The 19611-nt window shown below is 40.0% G+C and overlaps 1 protein-coding gene across 2 annotated transcripts in view; it reads right to left on the bottom strand.

The window, feature by feature from the left end:
* rttn (rotatin) overlaps window positions 1–19611 on the bottom strand; it is a 52108-nt gene that overhangs the window by 27576 nt on the left and 4921 nt on the right. For both annotated transcript variants that reach the window (XR_007035732.1, XM_047349686.1), the window contains exons 7-25: window positions 16273–16423; window positions 15036–15204; window positions 13573–13763; window positions 13255–13370; window positions 12198–12365; window positions 10979–11191; window positions 10754–10866; window positions 10541–10667; window positions 10119–10244; window positions 7583–7699; window positions 6885–7024; window positions 5421–5592; window positions 5231–5330; window positions 4831–4916; window positions 3888–4005; window positions 3285–3381; window positions 2507–2572; window positions 2186–2377; window positions 720–962 (exon numbers count right to left, since the gene is read on the bottom strand). Coding sequence is in view for 1 of the 2 variants with exons in the window: in XM_047349686.1 (XP_047205642.1) it covers window positions 720–962; window positions 2186–2377; window positions 2507–2572; window positions 3285–3381; window positions 3888–4005; window positions 4831–4916; window positions 5231–5330; window positions 5421–5592; window positions 6885–7024; window positions 7583–7699; window positions 10119–10244; window positions 10541–10667; window positions 10754–10866; window positions 10979–11191; window positions 12198–12365; window positions 13255–13370; window positions 13573–13763; window positions 15036–15204; window positions 16273–16423 (2705 nt within the window). In the remaining variant the exon portion in view is untranslated. The remainder of the gene's footprint in view (window positions 1–719; window positions 963–2185; window positions 2378–2506; window positions 2573–3284; window positions 3382–3887; window positions 4006–4830; window positions 4917–5230; window positions 5331–5420; window positions 5593–6884; window positions 7025–7582; window positions 7700–10118; window positions 10245–10540; window positions 10668–10753; window positions 10867–10978; window positions 11192–12197; window positions 12366–13254; window positions 13371–13572; window positions 13764–15035; window positions 15205–16272; window positions 16424–19611) is intronic.

The following is a 19611-nucleotide window of genomic DNA, read 5'->3' as shown; positions in this document are numbered from 1 at the left end:
TCTGACAGTATCCCCTCAACATGAGTGCCACCACCGTGTTTTATCGTGTGTATAGTGATGGGAACAGTTACGCTTTCCGCCAACGAGTTTTGCTCTTTTCTAATCTTAAAAGTTAGGAGTTCTTCCATACTTGTGCCCCCACATGGCTTGTGGCAAATTGTAAACTGGACTAAACTCTTACTGTATTCTTTCAAAAGTGGCTTTCTTATGGCCACTCTTTTTTCATACAGGCTACATCTTTAGAGATTTTTATTTGTAAGAAACTTTGAAAACTATGTATCATTTTCATTCACCTTCACAACTATGCATTCCTTTGTGTTGGTCTATCATATAAAATCCCAATAACAAATACAACTACGGTTGTGGTGTTAAGGTTACAAAATGTGTAATGTTTTAAGCAGTGTTTAAATCATACCTTTTTAATGATTGTATTTATTTAACCTAATGGACCAGATCAAAACGATGTAAAAGGTAAACCAAGAAATAAACAGACAATTTATAACTGTAAAAAATATTGATTAAGTAATTAAGATTTAATCCTTTGGTAAAATATGTCCTTTCGTAAATGTGTTAAAACACTAACAGCAAACATAAAACCCATTTTGTATTAAAAGGTAATTTGCATTCTTCTATTATGAATGCAAGATATTTACTGAAACAGGCATTTGCAAGTACTTTATGCAGGATAAAAATCTTTTTTGAATGTGTCTGCAGAGGACCTGGTCAACACTGCCTGCCAGCTGATGGACTGAAGAATGTCTCTGCAGCTGTGGGTGGGAACGTGAGGGAGAGCCAGTCTGTTAAACAACAAGTAGAGGCTGAGCCTGGACAGGGCAGGGGCCACCGATTTGTGCCCAGCTGCATTCACAATGGCCTGGATGCAGTCACGCAGCGCAGCAGGAAGGTGCGCTGCCCGAAGCAACGAGAGCTGTGACTCCGATAGCTTCAAGTCAGGGTGAAATCTGTTGGAGTCAAAATGTGAGTGGTTAAAAATGCTGTTGCGGTGACAAGATTGCATTACCTGTGGATCTGAGTATAATCCTTAAAAGCAACAAAACACAGGGATCCACAATTTACAAGCCGTCAGAAGATACATTTTTGTTTTGTATTAAATCACACAAATATAACGCGTCACACTGGTGCCTATCAAGGAGCACAAAGTAGGTGCAAAAAATAATTAAAACATAATGCTACAGAGCAGCGCATGCAGACATTAAGAGTAATCTATCTTAAGCAACTGCTCTTCACCCAGTAACTGCACCATACAGCATCTCAGATGAATAGATCTACCAATAGTGTTTTAAAAGTCTTAATCAAGCTGGTTTAAACTGTGGAGAGACATTCTCATTTGTTTGAATTAGGTCACATTAGGAGTAAATGAAGACAGATGAACACAATATGCCACAACTCTGGTGCAAACACGCTGCTGAACTCCCCGATGGAGATGTTGCTGTTCAAGAGTGATACGAGGCAGGCTCTTTGTTTGCATGAAAACCCTGTAATAGAGTCATCGCTCTGATCCTGTAATCCAACATCTGTTTAACATTCCTTCTGGTGGTGGTTTAAGCACACGACCCATGTACAATTAAATTAAATCCTCTTTATTGGTCATTGCACATGTACATTGCAACAAAATTTGTCCTCTGCATTTAACCCCTTATAGGGAGCAGTGGGCTGCCATTGTGTGGCGCCCAGGGAGCATTCTGGGGCTAAGGGTCTTGCTCAGGGAGCCAGAATGGTAATATGTGGGATACAAACCTGGACCCTTGTGTCCCCTCCAGGACGCAAACCTCCTGTTCTAACCACTAGGCCACCACTCCCTAAGTACAAGGGGCTTTGGTCCTCGACACAGCAGTCCTGGGTTCAAGTTCGAGTCCCCCCTCTCTCCGCCCCCGTTTCCTATCTAACTACCATCAAAAAACACTAGGAAAAATAAAGGCCACTAGTGCCGCCAAAAAAAAATATTTCAAAAACATTCCTTCTTCAAACTAATGCATCGGAAACATCAACAGATTAATGGCTATACTACATATTACCGAGAACACTATGCTACTTACAGCAGCAAAGAACAGCATTGCTTGGAAAAAATAATACTAATCAACCCCGGTCGGTGCCCATACTATTATTTGGTAAAATATTTCTATGGGAAAATAAACATATAGATTAGAAACAGTAACAGCCTTACTGATCAGCATCATTAGCAACACTGTCTAGTTCATCCAGGAGATGATCTATCCCAGAATGCCATGCAGCATTCCAGGCCACCTGCAAGGCTTGGCGGGCAGGGCTCAGGGTCAAAAGGTCAGAAGAAGGAGCCAAGACGCAGCAGTACGGGCTGACGGCGTGATGAGTCACTGCCTGGAAGGGAATGTTGTACCTTTAGGAAACAAAGGTCAAACATTAAAAATCTGTGGATATTTGTGTGTTTAACAGATGCTTTCATAAGGCAGGTAGAACTGATTTTGTTTTTGTCTAATGTTGATTATTGCTCTATGACTTGCCCTACCTCCATACTGCTGTTACTGGCAGAGAAAATGGTGAGAGGGTCACATCTGTGGTGGGTTTATCTGACCTGATGAGAAAAATCACCAAGGAGGACAAACTGTTTTTTTAAAGAGGCTTTCAAGTGGTGATTTTTTCACAGACAAATGTATACTAATAATAAAAACACATCTGGGTAATACAACAGGTGCTGTTTATGACTTCAGGATTTTATAACCTACAAAGATTCTAAAATGCACACAGAAAAAAAAGCTAATTTTGCTTCATGTGTGTTTGGGTTGATGACATAACATATCACACCACTTTTTCAGTGGACGTAGCAGGTGATGCAGCAGTTCAGCACGAAACGTCTTTGAAACTAGAAAATCATCTGAACGGAGCACATCACCACACTCTATGGTTTTCATATAGACTTGGGGAAAAATGATCTCCAGGATCTTCGATAATGAAATCTGGCCATTTCAGTTGTTCCGCTTCACAGGCCGTAGTGTTCTAACATACAACCTAAACATTTTCCTGCAGCCAAACAGAATAAAATGAAATACCTCTAAAGGTAGAATTCTCAAAAGACCTCAGATTAGATCTTATGTGATGACACCAGACTTTGTGGAAGGGTAGCGATTTTCTTAAATAAACAGCAATTAGTGACAAATGTGTAAGGTAATCTGTAGGTGCTAAACTATATCTAAAGTGAGTTTGATTTCATTTATGGAAAATCCCTGAAATGAGCTGTACTCTGAGGACAGGCATTGTTAGCTCGTAGTGAGAAAATATAAACCGACCATGTTTCAATGCAGGCGATCTCATCGAAAAGCAGGAGGCACATGAGGACAGCCACCTCCTTTCCGTTGCCTTTGATTTCCTTCAATATCAATGCAGCTACAATGAAGAAACAACATTTATATAATAACCATAGTTAGGAACCTAAAATAAAATTCACACCTTAAGACTTAAAACTGAAGTTTGAAACCTTATTTAGCTCAAATCTCTGAATAAGAGCTATTCTGTTCCACATCAGACTAAAAAACAAATCAAATGTTATCAAATATTATTAAAATTAAATTAAATGACTACTTATTTTATAAGAAAAACCAAAATTGAGCTACAAATTATGGAATACATGTTTAAGCTGCACCACTTTCCAGCAACTCCTATCAAAAATCAAGCTGCTCGCACTGTCAGGGTGTAAAGCTGAGCAACACATCAACAAGTTGCATCATAGATATATATATATTTATATTCATGCTTCATATTATATGCCACATACTGCAGCACAACATGTTTAAAACAAACACAGAAGAGGACGACTTGGGATTTGGCCCATGAGCCACTCAACACAAGAGTGGTATTAAAGCTGGTACTAAATGAGGTGTTGTTGCGCGTACCCCTGAGCAGTGAGAGGAGCAGGAGGTGGTGTTGCGCCAGGCTGTGCCTCAGAGACGGATCAGCGTACACCAGTTTTCTCAAGATGCATGCACACGGCTCCAGAAGACAGTCCAAGCTCTGGGGAGAAACACATTCATGAGTACAGGACAGCAAACACATCTTCACACTATGACGTTGCGGCACATAAATGCCCAGTCAACTCTTCTGGACGAAACCACACTTTACTGAGTGGTGCATCTCCTGTATGCACCCCTTAATATGTTGGCTTAGTTATGTTGCCCTGATTTGCTCTCCTCCATATAGCCAGACTTGTTGAACGATCACCCCCGGCACTTTCTGATTCCAGGACTGGAAATGATCAGCAGAGTGAAGTAATTTTGGGCTGAGGGCAGAAATCACTGTTGAGCAGGGCCTGTCTGACAATATTAACATAGGCCATTTCATTCTCCTGTCATCCATGCCTCACTGGCTTTAGTCTACACAAACACACACACACTCTTGTTTTGCCATATGTAGTGAGGACCATGTGTTGACTCCCATTGACTTCCATCAATTTTCAGTCATTTTCAACCCTTTCTATACCCTAAGATTACTAACCCTAAAGCTAACCATTACCAGTGCATGCCTAACCCTAACCTTAACCTAACCTCAATTCACACCTTAGTCCTAAACCTAACCGTTAGCAAAATAGGTCGTGAGGACCAGCAAAATGTCCTCACTTTGGTACAAACAGTCCTCAATTTGATGGTGAAATCGGGAAAATGGTTCTCACTGTGGTGCCAAGACAGAAACACACACACACACACACACACACACATAGTATAACCAAACACAAACACACAAGGTTTTGTTGTATTTGACTTCAGTAAAGGGTTTATTCAATAATCATTTTTTACTCCTTTGCCAAAAAGTGTTTTTCTTACGTTTTTTTTTTTTTTTTACCTTGTAGCCATTTACGCTTTCTGTGATGAAAGAAATGACTTTCTCTGTGATGCCAAGAATCTTCAGTACAGGATGCATTGTTGTGTCTGTGGAAGAGAGAGAGACAGAGAGATCAATTTTCGGCAACAAACATTTGCTTATATTTTCTGTTTGCCTAAACATATTGTAGGGGGGGAAGGAAGAAATGCAGCTGCAGCATCTGCCAGATCTAGTTTTCACAAGAGGAAACCATGGTCATCAAATTTTTAAACTCCGCCTCACTAAATTTCACACAAAAAAAAGATTGTTAGTAACTACATTCTGCCAGCTTGCAAACTGTGATTTCATATAGTAAGAAATAATACAGCTGTTTACATTTTTACTCTAACGATCAACATGGAAGATTTTAGAGGCTCCTCACCTTGCAGCACGACAGAAAGCTGCTCTGCTGCCGATCTTCTGAGAGAGATATCTACAGTGTCTGAGTTCAGGATCCAAAACAGCTTCTCCACTGACTCTACCTAACAAACAATAAAAGCATAAATGAAGCCGTTTCTCTTTGTAAAAAACATGTCTTTGTTTTGTCAGTTTTTCTGTGTGTAGCTTTATACCTTTAGGATGGACTTATTGCTGGTGTCGAGTGTGATGTCTACAGGGTTTCTGAGGCAGAAGATGTTGGGAAGGGCCGCGATCACCGATTGATCTGTCTCTATTCTGGTGGGTTTTGCGTCACCACTGCTAGTTAGGTGGGGCAGGATGTGTTGCACTGCGGCTATTCTGACACTGTTGACGACAAGTTTTAGGAGACTTTAAACAAAGTTTTAACTTGAACTCAATAAATTCAATTTTTGCTACATCACAGCGCTGGCTAACTGTTAAAATTATATTAGCTTAACAAGCAATCAGCATTAAAGTTGTCTAGCAGAAGAGATAGATACTTTAAAGTTTATTTGGACTTCACTGGCATTAATTACTATTAAAATACATAAGATTGGAAAACATTCACACAGGTCTCACAGAGCATTTAGTGGACTTACACTGGACTACACCAGTATTGCACAGTGTGGCATACATTTCGAATTCAGCCTTCATTTCCCTGATAGTTCTAAATAAAATTCAGTGCAAGAAGCCAATGCATGTGTAATCTGATCTCAGGTTAAATAAAAATGGAATGGAAACAGAAACTGCACCTGCAAACATACCAAAAAAACATCCATCCTGAGCAGATAGGCGGGAATTGAGAACATTAATCAGAGAACCTGCCGAGAAGACCGAGGTAACCCTTGAGGAGCTGCAGACATCCACAGCTCAGGAGGGAGAATCTGACTACATGACAACTATTAGCCCTACACTCCAAAGATCTAACCCTTATAGAAGAATAGAAAGAAGAAAGCAATTGTTTGCAACTATGCAAACATGGAAGACGGCGCTTTGGTCAGAAGAGACCAAAATAGAATTTTCTGGCCAACATATACTGCACAATATTAGAAAACCTTGCACTGGCGACAACATTGGTAAATATTGCAATAACGATATCTATTACATGCCTATTTTCTTTTTTCTCATCCATGCCTCCAACACTCTGTGACCTTCAGCTTTGTGGGCGATGTCCTTTGTGTCCAGTGTGAGCATGTGTTGCAGTGAGACTATGTCCAACTAGCTAAATATTACATTAGCATTTAAAATATAAATTGACTTTTTCATAAAACCTGGAATATATTGGCCAACAATTAATCAATTGCAAACATCTTTTTGCGACATGAATATTATGTTGCCGTTAGCAACATGACAAAATGTGAAGAAGTTGTAGAAGTACAAATATACTGTATTTAAAGTCATAATATGACTGCCCAATGTGTCAGACAGCAAAATATTGACCTTTGCCAAATAATTCTGTGACCAAAAAACAAAACTCTAACAACCCCATGTAGACAGTACAAAAAAAAACAACATACCAGATAAACATTATTTGCAACATATGCATTGTAAAAAAACGAACAAAAAAAAAAACACCTACACATGTCTGTACCATCAAACAAGTTCAGACAATGGGAAGACCCAGAGCTCTGACTTACGTGGGCTGTTTAGAGAAGAAGAGTCGGAGCGCTGCTTTCAGCTTGCCTGTAGTGGGGAAAACGTTGTCTCTTGTCACATCCGACATGTCACTTATCAGCAGGACACACTTTCCAAGTGACTCCTCAGTGCTGGCATAGCCCTGTCATACAGCCCCACACACACACACACACACACACGTTCTTGTCAGACTGGGTTGGAAGACAAAGCCGTGAACAACGGGGAATTCCTGCTAAGCAATGCAACAGTAAATAAAATCTGCATCACTTTGATTAGGGGTGGTTTCATTTCATTTCTTGTTGACATAGAGGGCCCAACTTGTATTGGCCTGTTTGAATGAAATCACACTTGACAGCCTAGTCAAACGCTCATGTATATTCATGAGGAGTCTTTTGGCTTCTTGTTGCCTGAGACTGAGCAATTAATAAAAGTTTGTTTCTGCCACCAAAAAAAGGAAACAATATAGCATGAAATATGTAAACGAGAGAATAAACAAGTTTTTCCTCACAGGAAGCACAAAAAGCAGTTTTTGTGCTCTGAGAATATTAATATTCCTCTAGTAATGATCACTTCTTTGACAGTGGGAAAACATGCACTGCCATATCCCTCCGTAAATATAGTGCAATGAGTTCCAAACAGGAGGCTGGTTTAAGAGCCCAGCAGTGAAATTACTTTGTAATCTCCACAAAGCGAACAACACCTGTATTATGGGTATGACCGGGTAAAGTGCCTCATTGAATCTGTCCCAGGCTGGCGCTGTCATCATTAATCGTCCCTTGAGGAGAAATAGCAGGATATCCTTGGCAGCAACATTCACCTATAGATCACAGGTAAAGAGCTGAGTTCACAAAGCAAACCCAAGTCAAACAGCTGCTACCAAGCACTATAGGTGACTAAATTATCTGGATAAACAGTTCAAAAGTATTCATATCCTATTAAACGTTTTCACATTTCGTCACGTTACAGCTACCATAATTTGAATTTAATGTGCTAGATTAACAGAAAGTAGTGTACAATGGTGAAGGGGAAGGAAAAGGAAGCATGGGTTTCCAAATGTATACATAAAAGTCTTAAAGAAAGTCACTGTTGAAACAAAGCTAGAAGAAGTCCCATTTGAAGTTTGACTGCTGCAGATAAACTGTACATGCAAAAAGCTATGTATGGTGGAAAACTAATACCATCCATGACCCTAAACTCATCATCCTCACTGTGAAACATGGTGAAAACACCATCCTGTGGGATGCTCAACATCCCAACAGTGAATGGTCAGAGCTCATGGGAAGATGGGTTGGCTGAATATATAGGGTAGTCCTGGAAGAATAGAGTGGCGGTTGCTAGGCAACGCTCGTGCGTAAACTCAGCTGCGGGAAAAAAAAATCAATGTAAATAATAGGGCCGTCAAAATAGCGGCTGTGATAGTTAGAGGTAGAAATACTTAGATCTTTTATTTACTTTGTTGTTTTTAAAAATAGAGACATAGGAATACAAAAGACACAGGTTTAGAAAAAGTCAGGATGCCAGGAAGATAAGAGTTTTAATAAACCAAAGTTATGGCATGTCAAACTTTCAAAACCGTCAAACTGACGGCCCTGGGAGTTCTAGTGTTAAGACGCTACGCTATGTGTACAGTCTGTAGTTACGTGACTCCACCCCACTGAGCTGCCACAAGAAGTAAAATAGATGGTGACGTTGAGAAAATGGAGGAAATTTAAAATATTGAAGCGGTGGTAGAGCTGGTCGAGGGGGGAAGAGGAGCAGCTCATCCTCAAAGAAAGTGGGTTCAGCAAGGACGATGTTGAACAAAAGACTGTGGCAACAAGGTTCGGCTTGGGGAGTTCGGGGGGTTTTGCGGTGGCGGGTCCGGCTGGTAGTAGGTAGGTTAGTGTTAGCATTCATTTATCGTTACCGAGATGAACTGCTCAATATATCATAATATTCATTTTAGGCCGTATCGCCCAGCCCTACCCATCACTATCTTAAAAAAACCTGACCTTCTGATTCAGATTTTTTTTATAACTGACACTGCCAGGTGTTATAAGGTCACATGTCACTAAATGTAACAACAAAGTCACTAAGTTGGCAACAGTGGGGTGACTATCGTTAACAGCGCACGTGCAGACATGACATGGTGGGCAGGTTTGTCAGTCAGTCCTCTCTCACGGCAGAGCAAAATGGGACAGTGGCTGATTTTCAGATCTTTGTGGCGATAGATAAGATCGGTGGATAAGTTCAGTTTCACATGTACGATTTGACCGATCACGCAAAATTAAGGAAATTGGGGCCAACTGATCGACTGGTGCACCCTTAGTTTCTACACAGTAATCAATCTTGCTGCAAAACGCCACTAGCACTTGTTGCCTAGTTGGAAACAGGCCAACCACAGGGGTCTTAAATGATTCACCGGTTCCCCTTTTTTAACTAACAAGTTTTTATTTAGAGACAAGATTCTGATGACGTTAAAAAACATCTTTTTTGGCGGTGGCTGAGTTTAGCTTTATATTACAGTTCCATTATAACCTCAGAAGTTGGAACTCAGATTTCTAAATTGAATTAACTATGTTCCAGTTGCAAGTTGGGGAAAAAAGTGGGAATTGGTCATTTTTATGACCAGGTTAGCTACACATAGCAAGGCGACAGCTTATTTTTTCAGGACTCTATGGATTGAAATGCTAAAGTATATGTTCACAAAGAAATGTTGCACAGTGCTTAGCAAGTCATTGCTTTAATGAAACAGATGAATATTTAAGTTTAAGTTTATCATACTGAAAATTTTACTGCTTTTTAAAAACCCTAACCCTAAAACCAGTCACGTCACAAATTAAAAACCTGACTTTGAGGGTGAGCCAGATGATTGTGCTAACTTGAAATTTACAAATTCTCTAATATTTTCATAAGAGCATTACCACAGAGCATCCAAATACCGCCAGTGGTGCATGTATCACAGTCCGAGACAGGACTTTAAAAACTACAAAGTGGGACTACATCAACAAAGGTGTTCAACAAAGTATCGATTTTTAAATACTATTATTTTTCCTTCCACTTGACAATTCTTTGGCCAGACTGTGCTAAACTATCACATAAAATCCAATATAAAAACATTTAAGAATGTGGTGGCAACATGACAAAAAGTGGAAAAGCTTAAGGCGTATAAATACTTGAACAAGGGAACAAAAACTGTAAAAACTTTCCCACATCTACAAATCTAAGATATAAACCCCAAAAATAGATGCAAATACCTTTTCTGCAGAGTCCTGCAGTCCAAAAGCACTTATTTCATACAGAACCTTGTGGTGGAGAAGGAAGTTAACAGCCGCTGATGCTGCTGCTTTCTCTCTTGACAGATTCTGGATGCCAAGGCAGTCCTAGGGGTATATGTAATCACATCATAATCTCGCTTGAGCTCACGTTCATAAAATACAATTCACTCTCATTTCTAGACTCTGATTGGTAAAATGAAAAGAGAGGCTGATTCAAAATGTCAAGCAGGGTTTTTATAGCATGCTATCAAAGAGCTGTACCTCATTTGTCACCATTTTACTTAGGTGTCGAAGATCCATATGGCAGCTCCCATTTTAGGCAAAATCTGACTGATATGTGTCAGTCATGACCCTGTATGCTCATTTAAACAACAGCTATCTGTAAAACATCATGCTCTGACCTTGACCAGGTTTAAAGTACACTCATATGTTTCCGTTTTGACAGGCGGTGAGGGATGGGACAGCAGCTTGAGGAAGAGTTTCTGACTCTCAGTCTGGAGGAGGGGGCTGGGCTGGTCAAACTTCCACCTCATCAGGGAAAGTCAAACGATTTTAAAGCATTTTATACAAAGTCCGAAGGAATTTACTTTTAAACAAACAGATTCTTGGCTTACAAGTAAGAGCACATGTGTACACATTCCTTGATGATGGGTAGATGCTGATGAAATGGAAGACCATCTATGGCTTGGTCTGCAAGTTCCAGTAGGTCCAACCAGTTCCTTTCACCCTTTAGAAAGAAAGAAATGATCAATCACAGGCTTAAGAGATGCCTCCATAATTGCAAGCTATATTTCTATAAAACATTACTATTTTGAGGTTATGTGTCCTACAACTCATACTTCAGCTTGTGCCTCCTTTACGAAGTTGCAAGTTGATTCCATCCAAAGCGCAGCTCTGTTCACCCTCCTGTAGATGTCGTGGCTGTCTGAGTTCACCTGCTCCAAGTAGGCCACAGCTGTCTCTTGCATGCTGGGTAATAAACTTCCCAGTGAGGAGTCCAAACATAAATGGAAAATGGCAGCTGCTGTTCTTTCAGGGAGATTTTCACCAGCCTGTTCAGAGTTCAGAGAAATAATAACTTTTAGACTGAAACTGCAATGAACTGATGACTTGGTTGCACAATCACATCCTTTTTTTCATATTTAGTCACCATCAGTTACAGCCAGAAACTTACTTTTATTGGAACCTTGTGTAACAAACCAAGACAAAATAGTGCAGAGAAATTCAATGGAAATGGATTTAGGTCTGGCCTTTACTGGGCCATTCTAGCACATGATATGCTTTGATCTGAACCATTCTGTTGCAGGTCAGGCTGAAAGTTTTAGGTTTGCATAAAGATGAACCTCTGCCACAGACTTGCATCGTTAGCAGCATCTAAAGATTTAAGTCTCTTTCCTTCCAGGATCGCCCTGTAATTAACTATATTCATATTTCATCAATTCCAACCAGTTTCCCTGTCCCACAGCATGATGCTTCCACCACCACGCTTCATTCCGGGGATGGCGCGGATGAGGTGCAATAGAACTTATCTGCAACACACAGTACTTTCCATTTATGCCATAAAGTTCTATTTTGGTCTCATTTGCCGTGTCCCCTAAATGACTTGTGGCAAAATTATTGTTGCCACTATTCCATAAAGGTCACATTGGTGGACTGCTAATGGCAAGAAATAGTCCTGTCAACAGAATGATTTTTAGAATTTAGCTTAGAACCTCTGCAGCTCTTTCCGAGTTACCACGAGCTTCTTGGCTGCTTTCCTGATGAATGCTCTCCTCGCCCGTCTTAATGACTGTAATCAGGTGACTTCTGAGGTCAGCTAGTTGTATGGGATTTTATTGAGGAATATCTGCGTATAGAGGGGTTAATCCAAACACATGCCACACTTTTAAGATTGTTTATTGAAAAACAATTTTTAAGCCACGTATCATTTTCCTCCCACCTCAAAATTAGGTGATGTTTTATATTGATCTATTGCATAAATTCCTATTAAAATGCACTAAAGTGTGTAGTTGTAACATGAACATGAATACTTGGCAACTGGCAAGCCACTGTACACACCTTCTCTGGAGGGAGGATTGCCTGTAAGAGTTTGATGGTAAATATCGCAGTCCCTATGTAGGCCATTCTATGGTTAACCAGAGAACTGTGAGGAACATCTGCCGAATGGCTCTGGTGAAAGCTGAGTATATCCCCCAGTTGCTCCATACAGGCTTGCAGATTCTCCTTCTAAAATAAACAGAGAGAAATGTAAACCAAATCATGAACTGACAGAAAAGTAGATAAAAGCACCCAGGCAACAAACACACAGCAGCACATAGAAGTGTACCCACACTGAGCACCTTTTTTCAGACTCAAACACAGCTTGGCTAGGAGCCAGGAGAAAAATTGTTCATTTTAGCGGTTGAGGAATTGAATGTAATCAGATTTCAGGGTTATTTTGGGACGAGATACAGATCCGCCCTATCCCGGTATGAATAAATTGGAACAATCTATTCTCAGTCACTTTGTTCTGGATTTAGACATGGAACAATAGAGGAGATACACCAGCAGGGGGCAGTACATGTCCTGTGCATTGCTTGGTTCAGCTCAATCTCACAGGAAAACGGAGGGGTCTGGCAAACAAAAGCTGCTCCCCACATAAAGATAACAAAATAGTTCTTAGGTTGCACGACGCTGAGCATGTATTAAACAGCAGAGGGCCGCAGGGGCCCCGGCTTGACAAGTGCGTAAATCCCAAAGCAGAGACCATACTCGAAAAGCTGCCAGGGAATATAATAAATAATCCTGTGCTGTTAAAAGGCACAAACCTGTTTAAGCGATCTATTGTTTTGACTTTACATACATAATGAATGAAGACATTTACTAACCCAGCAGTTATGATGTTTGATTAACCCAGGGGCTGCAGACAATAAGCTTGCATGTACGTGTAGGTAGCTCTTTGCAACTGAGTATAATTCATTCAGCTCCCTCGCATGCCCACAGTTCTCCTTGACAGTTGAGCACCGTATGCTTGTGTGTCTGTGACAAACTGTCTGGTGGCCGAGCCAGCTCCCCATTTCAGTGAAGTGTATCCATTCATCTACATAAGAGGCTGTCATGAGTTGTGTTGACTTGCCAGCTCCATCCCCACCAGGCTGAGATCGTCCCAGACCAGCTCGCAAACACTCTCCCTGAGCAGGAGGAGAGCATCACACAACAGCTCCAGAACACGGTGGAACGCATGCAAAGCTTCTGAGAGGAGGAGAGAAGTAGAACAAAAGCAGAGGAAGGGATTTTTATTTTTGACAAGATCAAATAACACTGGATAGAATCTAGTTGATGTAGGGAAGCAGGACTGGGGATATTTACAGTATTTCAAGTTTTTTCAATCAGAGAAGAAAGCAAAAAAACAGACACAGCAAAGACCAAAAAATAAAAGATAACAGACTCCCACCTGTCTTCAGCAGAGGTATAGCATGCTGCATGGTGGCAACAGCAAACTGGGCCACGCTGAGCTGCTGCAACTGAAGCTCCAGTACATCTTTCACGCTCAGGTCCAGAAGCTCCATGTGAGCTGCATCTGCAGGGGTACGGGACGTCTGTTCGGGGGCCTGGACTGTTGCCCAACCCCTGTGTGAGCTGCCACTGGATGAATCACAGAAATAATCTTTAATATCACGTCAGACCATCCAAATTAAAGAACTAAAAGATGGATCGTGCAACAGAATGTGTCTTAACTGGAATAAAAACAAACTCTTAGAGGGCTTTAATCGCTGATAATGTTAGAGGCAGAAAATATTTTGAGCCTCACTAGACAATTTTAATTATTATCATAGATGCATAAAAAGGGCTGAAAAGTCACAAACATAAGGATCTTTTTATCAGAAATAATTGAGTTCTAAAATCTATCATCCCGATTGGCAGGTTACTTTGACTACTTTGTTTCAATTGTTAATTATAAAACTGACCAAATTAGGATCACATGTGGGGTTCTTCAAGGCTCAATTCTTAGACCACTTTTATTCAACCTCGGTTAGATTCCCCTAGCTCAGATTGTCAAGTACTACAACATATCTTATAGTATTTCTTCTGATGACATACACACGTGGACAAAATTGTTGGTACCCCTCGGTTAACAAAAGAAAAACCCACAATGGTCACAGAAATAACTTGAATCTGACAAAGGTTATAATGAATAAAAATTCTATGAAAATAAACATTGCTTTTAAAACGTGCTTCAACACAATTATTTAAAACAATAAACTCATGAAACAGGCCTGGACAAAAATGATGGTACCCTTAACTTAATATTATGTTCCCGTTTGTAAAGGGATACATTTTAAAATCGTATTGATAAAACATTAAATGGTCGAGTGCCTAAATAAATTAAAGAGTTGCTGGTGAGGCGAAGATCCCCAAGTGGACAACTCGGGTAACCAGAGACCTGCTCATTCAGAGCTCCCAGGACCAGAACTAAACGCAGGAAGGCAGTGTTCAGTTTCTGTGCTGCTCAGTATGCGAGTAAGTGCCTGAAAGACTATGATGTGCAGAAACCGTTGGCGGTTTTAAATCCAAACTAACAACATGACTGTTGGGTACAGCATCTCCATAAAGGTAATCTCTATCAAGTCTGAGTTTTTTTTAATTCATTTTAAATTCAAATCCTTTTTTTATGTAATGTGAAACCAGTGCTTTAATGTATTTTGTATTTTCAATGTAATTCTCTTAATCTCCTTTTCCTTAATTCTTTGCAAAGCATTTTGAATTACCATGTGTATGAATGGTGCTATACAGATACACTTACTTGCCTAATTGCTGTATGACATTCAGTAGTTTCACAGAAACCAATCAAAGTACATTTCCCAAAAACAATGCATTAAACAACAAGAGCAGTTATGCAAAAATTGTTTTACACACCTGTCAGAGGCTGCATCTCCATCCTGACCATCTCCCCTGGCTCTCTGGCCTGTGCGACCCACCACAGAGGGCCGCGAAGAGCATTCAGCCGCAGGAGAAGAGGCCTGTGAATGCTGGTTCCCCCTGACCTCCTGGGTGTGAGAGAAGGACGAGTTCTGGGACACTGGATCTGAACAGTTACAGAGAAATTAGACATTAATATTTGTTTGATACCTGCTTTTTGTCCAAATGCATACTGGCTAAATGTACCAATATAAAAACATGTCCTACTAAATAGCATGTATATTTGTGGTCAGAGGTTTACTGACCACAAATATACTCGCCCTGGGCACGAATAATATATTAATTTTAGTTTTTTTAAGATTTACTGCAAATGTTTGTTTTTTTTCAATGATCATACAAAATCAATGTTTTTTTTTTTTAAACAAGTCTAACATGTTTGTATTGTCTCTTATCCACTGAGAGTTAATAAAAGTCATATACATACATAAATTCACCAAAACCTTTCAATAGGTGATGCTGACGGTTCTACATTGTGTTAACCTGCCAATTTTAAGCCATTTTCTCCTTGCTGTTCGTCATGATTGAGTGCAACTGGCAGTTTCTTTGTGCCAGCATTAAAAGCATTTGTTTTGACAGCATTCATTATATATACTCACAACCTGTGACTATGTCCACAGTGAAGTTAGGATTTATCCTGCCACGGACTGAGAGTGTACCGATCAAGAAACAAGCACATTCTCCAAAATTTGCACAAAGACTATACATAAACTCCATCCCTGTGCCAGTAAAGCCAGCCACTTTAAACTTGACCAACTCTCCCAAGACGTAAACCATGTGATCAGGGTGAAACTTGTAAAGGGACATTTAATGAGATATAAGTGAGGGTGTATGTATATCAATATTTAAGCCTGAATGTATAACTGTGACCCAGTGTGGATTAGGGAACATCCACAACAGGTAAAAATTGCATTGCCAATTCTTGCTTTTATAAAACATTCAAGTTAAAGCTCGTGTTGGTAAAAAAAAAAAAAAAAAGAGAAATCAATTAAATAAATCAAAGCCCCATGTTTTTGGAAGAGTGTAGGTAAACTTCTGAATGCAGCTTTTTCTTTCACCTAAGTGAAATTCAGCAAAAGGTAAAGATTGAGAAAACAGCAACCTTTTTTTTTGAAATGTCTCATTTAGGCGACATGGTGGGGGGTACATAAACTGATGGGTTAATGAGACATTTTACCCTGCTTTGCTGAGTAGAAGCCTGGATCCTGATGGAAGCGCAGTCTCCTCTTCAGTCCCACACAAAGCTGCCGCAGGCAGGACAGGGCAGATGAGTGGTGGTAGCTGACCTCACCTTTACCTGAACCCAGCCTGAGCAGTAACAAAAGGTTCTGAAAAAAAGAAGAGGATTTCAGTTGTCGTCATACTTTACAGCTGGGTAACATAAATAATGTCTAATCTATTCATTTATTGATTTGATTCAGCATATATTTTCCATATAGTAACAATAAATGCCTTTAAGTACAAATACTTGACCCAGACAATCAAAGAGAACAGGGAGTAAGAATCAATAAACAAAAAGGGCAACAGGAATTGAATTACTGAAGCAGTAATTTGTTCAAAGTTCTAATTTCCTGCAATCTGTTTCTAATGGAGACATGTGTCTAAGTTTAAGTTGGTTCTTTTTCCTTAACATAACTGAGGACTCAGAAGGAGAGGAACTAAAGCAACACAACAAGAAGTACTTTCCAGCAATGTTTTCCTCTGAACATGAGACTGCTGGGTGACAGTGTGCTAATACTGCCCAGAGACCAATGCAGTTTTAAGCTCCACTTTATTAAACAAATTGCAATGCTGATAGTTGCTCATTGGGGCTAAATAATATTTTCTCAAACACTCAGACAAAGGCCTAGTTAACAAGGTCACTTTGATGCTGCCAAAGCTGGGATCTATACTTCTCAATCTTTGACATAAACACAGCTAATCTTAACAGATAAAAAACAAGGTCCAGCATCTCACCCCTCATATTATTGTAAATACTTTATTATATCTTTTCATGGGACAACACTGAAGATACCACACTTGTAAAGTAAAAAAGTAGTCTGTGTACAGCTTGTATAATAGTGTAAGTTTGCTGTCCCCTCAAAAAAAGTCAACACACAATCATTAATGTCGAAACCGCTGGCAACAACAGTTAGTGCAAAAATAAAACATCCAAACTATGCCAAGAGTGTCAATATTTTGTGTGGCCCCTATTATCTTCCAGCACTGCCTCAAGTCTCTTGGGCATGGAGTTCACTAGGGCTTGGCAGGTTGCCACTGAAATCCTCTTTCACTCCACCATGACGACATCATGGAGCTGGTGGATGTGCTCCTCCACCTTCTGTTTAAAGATGCCTGTAGTCGGCACGCTTGTCTTTGTACTCCTCATCTGATTGCCACCACACATGCTTGACACCATCTGAACCAAATAAGTTTATCTTGATCTCATCAGACCACAAGACACGTTTCCAGTAATCCATGCCCTTAGTCCGCTTGTCTTCAGCAAACTGTTTGCGGGCTTTGAAAGAGGCCTCCTTCTGGAGCCACAGCCATGCAGACCAATTTGATGCAGCGTGGTCTGAGCAATGCCCCCCCCCCCCCCCCCCCCCCCCAGTACTCGTACGTCTTTTTACCAAAGACAACCTCTGGATGACACTGAGCACATGCACTAAACTTCTTTGCTCGACCATGGCGAGGGACCCTGTCCTATTGAAGCGCTGTATGGTCTTGACCACAGTGCTGCCGCTCAGTTTCAGGGTGTTGGCAATCTCTCATAGCCTCAGAGAGTCCTTTGTCATGAGGCGCCATGTTGAACTTCCAGTGACCAGTATGATCACTGTGATACGATAACGCAAAATTTAAAGCACCTGCTCCCCATTCACATCTGAGACCTTTTAACACTAATGAGTCACATGACATGGGGAGGGAAAAAGGCTAATGGGACCCATTTTAGACATTTTGACTTAGGGGTGTACTCACTTTTGTTGCCAGCGGTTTAGACATTAATGGATGTATTAAGGTATTTTGAGGGGACAGCAGATTTACTGTAAACAAGCTGTAGTACTTTACATTGTATCAAAGTGCCATTTCTTCAATGTGGTCTCATGAAAACATATAATAAATAGAATATAGGGATGGGTACCTTTCAAATATTAACTGATACCTGGGAATCGGTACTCAACAGTACCAATTTTCAGTATTTCTGTGTTTGTTTGTGTGGTAATAAATGTTAACATGTTTAATAATAAAGTCTTTAAGTTTCTCAATTTAACATATTTATTTCTCAATATATAAACTTGACTGAATATATAAAAACCCAATCAGCCATGCTTTGTTGACGGTACCAGCGGCTACTGACGTCAATACACTCCTGTGGGCGCTATGCTGTGTTCATGTCACAAAATCAGTGTCACAATGATGCGGTTAGGTACCGAAACATGGTACCGTTTGATTTTACGTGAATTGGTACTTGGTGGTACCGACGGAATTTGGTCGGTACCTATAAAAGTACCGAATTCGGTACCCATCGCTGATAGAATATTTCCAAATATGCGAGGGGTGTACTTACTTTTTGAGAGATATTGTATCTGTCAATGCAGAAAGTCTGAACTTGTCGCAGACAAAAGATTTAAGGATTGTGGCATCCCTCGTTGACACATCTTAAATAAAACCTGAGTCCAAAAAGTCAGCATCTATTCAAAGTGTGATTGACTGTTTCTTGACAAAAGTAAACCAGCAGAATGTCCCAGAAGCACTAGCTTTCACATCCTCCAAGCGGTACATTGTAGCCAAGCTGTATCCTTACAGCAATCTAGAACCCACAAAAAAAGGAAACCTCAAGAAAACTGCAACTCAACAACCTCCAACAGGATCAAGGACACCACATCTAAAAACTGATGTTTTCCACAAGAAAACTATAGTTTTTATTTTTACAGTTAAGCAACAATCAGAGAAATCTAATAGGAATCTGTTCACTTAACAAAACTAATGTGATGAGGCTGAAGAGGAGCACGATACAGGCAGCAAAAAAAAGAACAAAAAGTCTTTGCATTTCTTCTCCAGTGTGTTCATATGTTGCTTTGGTTTTCTGTTCAAGTGGTTTTAAGTAAAGACTATTCTTATGGTATTTAAGAGCAATCCAAGTTTCTACTAACAAAATCAAATACATTAAAGTATATATAAATTGTTATTTTTTATACACCAAATTCGTTTTTATACAACTCCTTTTCATCTTCATCCACACTGACCAGCTTCTCAGAGAAGCACCCCACTGCATGATGCGGCCACCACCATGTCACACTAAGGGAATGTTGTGTTCAGGTTTATTTAGAATGTTAATGTTCTGACAATCATAGGATGCTGCATGCAGACAGAAAATGGCTTTAAATTTCACTATACTTCTTTTTGGGACCTATATATTTCTCTTTTACCTTGTTTTGATTTTTTTCCCCTTTTTAATTATATTGCACTTGGACTACTAAACACAGATATTTCCTTTTAATTAATTACCCGCTTTAATCTTGATTGGAACTTTTCC

Source organism: Girardinichthys multiradiatus, chromosome 21 (assembly GCF_021462225.1).
Source record: "Girardinichthys multiradiatus isolate DD_20200921_A chromosome 21, DD_fGirMul_XY1, whole genome shotgun sequence".
NCBI classification, from domain to species: Eukaryota; Metazoa; Chordata; class Actinopteri; order Cyprinodontiformes; family Goodeidae; genus Girardinichthys; species Girardinichthys multiradiatus.
This window is presented reverse-complemented; position numbering and strand designations above follow the sequence as displayed.